This window comes from Antrostomus carolinensis, unplaced genomic scaffold, assembly GCF_000700745.2.
Source record: "Antrostomus carolinensis isolate BGI_N321 unplaced genomic scaffold, ASM70074v2 scaffold48206, whole genome shotgun sequence".
Lineage (NCBI taxonomy): Eukaryota > Metazoa > Chordata > Aves > Caprimulgiformes > Caprimulgidae > Antrostomus > Antrostomus carolinensis.
The window spans coordinates 434-7,347 of NW_010322064.1; the positions used below are offsets into that span (position 1 = coordinate 434).

The following is a 6,914-nucleotide window of genomic DNA, read 5'->3' on the forward strand; positions in this document are numbered from 1 at the left end:
AAGTCTGGATCCCTGTGCAGTTTTAACATATGCAAAGTCTGTTTGCCTGGTCTGACAGGGCTGGGCCCCACAGTGAGGGGTGACTGTAGGGGTCCCACCGCCCGCCTGGCACCTCGGCACTCCCTCACCCACTGGCCAGGGCGGCCCATGTGCCAACCATGCGGCCACTGCAGCCCAAAGCCTGTTCCTTCCCGCCGGCCCGCGCCGCAGCAGGACACACTGGGGCGGTTCAAACATGTCTTGCCTTGGGCAGCAGCTGCAGGGTCGCCCCCCGCGTCGTCATCCCCCTCCAGCATCTCTCATGCCAGAGAAACTGAGGAGCTTTTAACAAATGTGAATGTGGTTCCAGGAACCACGCAGGAAGCGGTGCCGAGGGCAGCCAGGGCACCCACTGGCGCCCACCCCGGCCCCATGTTCATAGTGTACATATTACAGTACGTGTATTTTTAAAGTGATCATATTTATGTTAATAGAACCAGATGAAGTCTATATATAGAGATCTATATCTATTCTGAGAGAGGCAGGGCTCTGCTAGCACTGGGCCGCAGGGATGGAGAGCCGAGACAGGCTGCTCCTGCACAAAACGGGCGCCCATCCAGTGCACCGAGTGCTCTGGAGCAGTGGTGAAGGCTACAGCCTTCCCCGGCCACTGGCAGCCCCTGGGAAAGGGCCAGGTCACAGGTTCATTCTCTTCTCAATTTAGCTTCTTAAGAGTTTTTCAGGGAAAAGAAGTCACAGACTTTTCTGAACTTGTTTCACAGCAGATTTGAGCTTCCACTCAAAGTGCAGCCTGCTAAGAGTTGTTCTCTCCGGGCAGCACTGGCTGCTTTGCACCAGCCTGGCCCGAAGCCGCAGCACGTTGTCCCCCAGCTTGAGCTGAGCCCCTGTGCTGGAGCACTTGCCTCCTCTGCCCCCAAACCACTCCCCAGCACCCTCCCACACCCCAGCAAACTCCATCCACACTGGATGACTTCAGTCCCTGCTCCCTCTGCAGAGCTCCTCCACTCCAGGCCAAAGCTATTTGGGGCTCCTTGGGTAAAAAGCAGTGGGGTTTATATGGTTGTTTCCCCGCCCCCTCCCCTTTAAGATACCACTTGGACACACTTCCAGCCCCTGGTGCACATCTGTGCCTGCTCATACCTTTGCTCCTCCTCATTTCCATCACTCCCAAAGTGCCTCCCTTCTCTCCAGCTGCAGCCACAGCCAGGCTTTCTGCCGTGGTAGCTCAGTTATCTGCACCCGCGTGTGTGTTTGTGCTGCAGACTCTGGTGTGGAAGTTGGTCCCAAGGGCACGGGCAGCTCAGTGCTTGCAGGAGGTGACCGTCAGGGTGAGCTGAGTCTGGGTTTAGTGCAGGGGCTTCAAGCTGATGAAGGATGCGGTTGCAGAGGGCAGCATGCTCTGGTGCTGCCTCTGCTTCAGCTGCTCAGGAGCTGTTGGAAGAGTAGGCAGGTGTCTCCAAGGGAAGAGTTCCTTTAGCTTTGGAAAGGGCAGCCCCAGGAGAACCAGGATTTGCCAGTGTCGAGCTGCTTTGCCCCTGGAGCTGGTCCTACACCACCACAGGCACGCTCATGTGCTGTTTCCAGGCTACCAAAATGATTTGAGGCACTTTTGCAGCAACGGGGGAGGCATGCACAGCAACCTGCCCACTCATCTCACGTGCTAGCACCATGCTTGTTGGGCCTAGAAGCCTTGTCAGCTGCTCTGCCTCTTCAAAGATGCCACCCGTTCCCTGCAGTCACCCTGTAATTACAGCTTGGTTATTACCCTGCACGGCGCATGGAGCCGGTCAGCACCGAGCGCCAAGGCAGGTTACACAGAGACAGCATCCACCCTCGGCAGCGTCAGGGCAAAGAGCTCTTCCTTCGGCCGCAGGGACAGGGTAGCAGGGAATGACACTGTCTGCAGAGCAGCGGTGAGACGACTGGCCAGGGCGTTCTCTGCTGAGAGGTTTGCTTCATCACCTCCACAGCATCTCCAGCAGATCCCATTCTCGGCATCACCAGTGGATTCCATTCCCCCCCCCTCTGCACCCCAGGGTAGAGCCACAGTCCCAGCTCCCCCCAGGGAGCAGGAGGGTGAGCCCTTTCCATCCCTCCTCTGACAAACAGCATTGCCCTTCCTCATCCTCCAGCAACAGCAGGGGCACAGCTCTGGACAGAGCCAGGGCTGCCTCAACACCCCTGCCAGGCACGATTTGGCTGTGGCAAGAAAGGTGCTGGTTTCCGCAGCGAGTCCTCGCTCGCCGTTGGCTGGAGAGGGCCAGTTTTAGCAGACAGCACTGCATGTTAGTTTACAAACCCAGCCCTGCACGTTCGGCCTCTGTGAGTGTTCAGTTTCCCCGTGGAGCACCCTGCTGCTGTTCCACCTTGGTGAAGACAGTGTCCTCCTCTGGTAGACATGCAAGTCCCTCCTTGGCACATGCGCAGACACGTTTTGGTTTTTGTTCCAGGCAGGAAGGTCTTGACCCCCAAGTTGGTTTCACAGGCAGGCTGCTGCCGGGAGCAGCGCTGAGCAGACGTGAGCCGGTGGGACGGCGGCGCGGCCGCAGCAGGCGGGGAGCTCACATACCCACAGCCGCGGTTGGCCAGCGCGCAGCAGCGGGCCGGCGATGGCGTGTGCTCTGGTTCCTGCTGCGGGAGCAGAGCTGTCCCGTCCCAGGCACAGGCCCTGCGTGTGGCCGCGGCTCACGTCGCTGCAGGCAACGAGCCACAGAACAGCACCGCCGGGAGGCGCGGGCAGCGTCCAGCCTGGGTCAGTGCTGGTCCGTGGCTGGGCGAGAGGAAGAACAAGATACTGCACAAGGGTAACGAGTTGCACTAGAAGAGTCAAGACCCTCCTCTGTGTAGCAGGACTAAAAACCAGCAGAAAGACCAGATGGTCTGACAGTTGCTGGTTACACCACTTTCTGTGCTACATGTGCAATATATTTGTTATGAATGTTATCACAAAGTCAGTTCATTCAATAATCTTTTAATCACTGTAGCTAGATGTTCTGCGTCCATTCAAGTGACTTTTATTCGAGTGCAATATTTCAATAATGTAGTGACCTAGTATGCTTTGTGTTTTAGAGAATCTGTGTGCAGAGAAATGCAATTAAGTTTAAAACCTTGTAAATAAAACAGGTTGCAAACAAAAAAAAATTTTAAAAAAAGTATTAGGCTTGCATTTAATTTCTGAGTGTTTGGGTATCGTGCATTAGGCTGCCTCAGTACAGCCCCCGTGTTCTCTGTGCAGGTATTAATGGAGGAGTGGCTCCTCGGCTGTTGAATGCTCCCTGTTAATGCTTTACTGCTTTAACTGTATTCATTTTTCTAGACTCCTGTCTGCACAAAATGCAATAAATGATTTTATTACACCCTTCACTACTGGCACAGGGAGTTTTCACTTGCTTCCAGGGTCTCCACAGCTCTTTAGCACTTGGCTGCTGTCACTTCCATTAGGAGCAAGCCTCAAGAGGGAACAGCCAATTGCAGAGGAAGCAAAACATCAGGAGAGGAGCAGCCTCTCCCACATGCCACGGTTCCCATTTTAAGTTCATGCAAATTTCTGGTTACCCCAGCAAAGATGCTTTGCCTGTCTGTGGAGTTGTAGGGTGGAAAGGGATCAACAAAAAGAGACTGGAGGAGAAAAGATGGAAGACAGACGTACTTCCATCCCATTTCGGGTTGTGCAGTGACAGCAGCACTGTTGCTGGTTACAAGTCAAGGAAGGCTTGAACTCAAGGGACTGGGAGCCCTGACTTCAGGCAGCAGTTGTACAATCAACAGCAACTGTGGCACTGACACCAGACCAGCTTGCTGCTGGCCCGAGCGCACACCCTCCCCTTCCCTCCTCTCCCCTCCCACCACCAGCAGCCCCAGGCTCCAGGCCGACCCTGCCACACGCTGCTCCAGCGCGCAGGTCCCTCGCCAGGCACGTGGGCTGCCCAGCCCGAGATCATCCGAGTCCATGGCAGTATCTGTGAGGTACTTCAAAACCAAAGCCTTATAGACTGAGACAGACTCCAATATTCTCACAGCGGGTCACGGGAAGGTTTGTATGCTTTCCACAGTGCTGCGCAGCGTCTGACACAGCTCCTCTAGAAGCGAGTAATGGCAAAGGCAGTGGAATAGTGTATTCCAGTAGTACTCAAGCTGTCAAGTGTCAAACACACAACAAAACATTTTTCCTGCTTTTTTATTAAAAAGTAATGTCCTCTTGTTAACAGCACAGAGAGAAAAAAAATGCTACAACACAAACCACCTGGGACAAAGAAAATCCTCTGCTCCAACAACACTGCTTTCTTAGTTTCTTTTGGTTCTCTGCAGGAAGCCTACAGACTCTAAGAAGGCCGTGATGGGGAGGACCACAGAGTTAAGAGATGTTTTGTGTTCTGGTATCAAAGTATGTTACTGGTTAAAAACACGGTGAAGAATCACTGCCCAATTTTCCACTCAACTTTTTCAACAAAGTGTTGAAAAAATGTACAAAATGATGGTATTGCATCTTGGCACTGCCTCTCCACCTGAAATGGACAAAATACCAATGAACCACTGTTCACTGATGAAGTTTCAGAGGGAAGACACTCACCACCTTCTAACCAGCTGCAGCTGAGCTGTTGGGCTACAGTAACCAACTGTCCCAAAGCAAGATTATAAGAAAAGTAAATGTATCTGCCAAATTTACCAGACTGGTCTTAACACTGACTACTTGGTGCAGGAAAATTGACAGCCCATTTGAAATCCGTGCCTTGGCTGGAAGCTCCCATGTTTCAGGTCTGGCACAGTACTCAGACCAAAGCTACCGTGAGCTGGGCGAGGCCAGGAGTGTTTCTCTGCCTCACTCAGCCAGGACACGACAGTCCAGCTACGGAAGGACCAAACGGCTGGGTCCTGGGTTACTGAGCAGTGGTCAGACATGTCAGCTGCTAGAGCAACCAATGCACTTTCCAAATGGCTTATATACCATTAAAAAAAAAGAAATTAAAAAGTCCAAAGAAAAACAGTGCCCGTTCCAGAAAGGTGGGACTCCCAGAAATCCCAGTCAGGGCACTGCTCTGTTCAGTCCCCTGTTTATTTCCTCACCACTGACCCAAAACTACACTAAGACCATTCACCAAGACCAGGCTGCAGCACACTGTGAAGATGCACCAGCCACTGGGAGTGAGGAAAACGCAGAGGGACCGTCACTGCAGCAGCTTCCGGGCCCGGACAAAACAACCGATTATCCAAAGCAGCTCATAGCACATCCTGCCACTGAGAAAACAGAGCGTACTTCTCCAAACACTGCTAACCAGACCAAGGTGAGAAGGGCAGTGCTAGCATCCGTCATCAGCGATGCCACTGAGGGTACACTCTCACCAACGTGGAGAGGACATGCACGTCCAGGAGCATTTGTCCTGTGTCAGGGATAGGAGACTCTTTAAACAGCTATAAGTATGGAATGGCAACGGGCAGGGGAAAGGGCCTGACGGCTTTAATAGTGTCGCTGGAAGGAACCCAGAGGTTGCTGGGCTGAGGACCCTGCTCGCCCCTGGGCCATGGTTTGGCTCACTAGGTGGGAGAGTGCAGGACCACTCTGGATAAGGGTGTCCAAGGCTTTCTGTACACTGGGGTTGTCAAAGTTGATGCCAGAAGATATTGGCCTTTGAATAGGTATATTGCCAGGTGCAGGGAGGCGATTTTGGTGCTGACCATAGAGTGGCTGAGCTTGTGGAGGTGCTCCGGGTCTTGGACCTGCATTTCTTGAAGGGCCTTGGAGAGCAGGAAGCTGCGTGCTTGGAGTCTGCAATCTCTGCTGAGGCTGGTTTAAATTTCCAGCGCTCATCTGCGCTGACCGGGCCTGATCGCTGCCCATGTTAGCAAAGTTCTGGTTGGGAGTGCTGCCCGAAGTGCCCGCGGAGGCTGCAGAGCTGCTCTTCGCTGCAGCTGCTGCCCCGCTGTTGAAGAGACTCAGGATTTTTGCTTGAAGCTCCTGCTGAGGATTAGAAGAGGACACTGGAACAGAAGGAGCAGAGGCCAGAGGCTGTGAACCCTGATGAGCCTGAGAGCTTGGAAGGCTGGACTGACTACCCAGAGATGATCCTGAAGGTACCTCCAAAGACTGTCTCGACATGGACGCTGGGAAAGAAAGGAAAGAGGGTTAAAGCTCTGCAAATGCCCTTGAAACAGATACCCAAGACACAAACATCAGTGAATATCCACCCTCTGAAGAGGAGAGCTGCACAGCTCTGGGGAACCCAAACCACTCAGCAGAACTGTTGCCCTTCATGTAGCAGCCAAACCAGTTAAGACAGTCCTGTGGTTTCCCTGAGAGAATCCAGTACAAAAGTTCTTTCACGTGAAAGATCTGTATCACCTCAGGACTCCCAAGGACATGTCCACCTCAATAAAATGAGGCGCTGTGTGAGGAAGTTACGACACTGGGACTTCTCTGCAGTCCCAGGACTGTTTTCAGGTCCAAGCCCAGAGGGTCCACAAACCGTTTGATCAATAGCGCTGTCTGGGGCTGAGAAACTCACCCTGCAGAGAATCAGCGCTTCCCCTCAGTAACCGCTCCTTCTGGTCTCTCAGGTAATTAATTACTTTATCAATCTCCTCAGCAGTTAGATAGCGATTGTCTGCCAGCAGGTTCAAGAGAGTCTGAATCCCTGGAGGGTGACCTCCCCTGACACCCTCCTCCATGAGGGGTGCGCGCTCCCGCTCCTGCAGAACAGCTTCATCTGCCATCTTGGCAGCCTGCCGGGCGATTTCCTCCCGCTCCTTCTCCCGTGACTCTGTTTTGTAGCGCTCGTAATTCCTTGCCACCAGCACCATGGCATCAGCTTGGGGCATGTTGCGGTGTTCTGCACAAGGAAAAGAAACATTTTAAGTAAACCAAAGTGACGTTAGCAGGAGGTGCCTTGCCTCACGCACACCAGTAGACCTCGTTCAGC

The 6,914-nt window shown here is 53.2% G+C and overlaps 1 protein-coding gene across 1 annotated transcript in view; it reads right to left on the minus strand.

The window, feature by feature from the left end:
- Window positions 1–5,396: 5,396 nt before the first annotated feature.
- NCOA5 (nuclear receptor coactivator 5) overlaps window positions 5,397–6,914 on the minus strand; it is a 14,974-nt gene continuing 13,456 nt past the window's right edge. Inside the window, exons 9-10 of the mRNA XM_029085482.1 lie at window positions 6,501–6,824; window positions 5,397–6,099 (exon numbers count right to left, since the gene is read on the minus strand). Coding sequence (XP_028941315.1) covers window positions 5,456–6,099; window positions 6,501–6,824 — 968 coding nt within the window. The 3' untranslated portion in view covers window positions 5,397–5,455. The remainder of the gene's footprint in view (window positions 6,100–6,500; window positions 6,825–6,914) is intronic.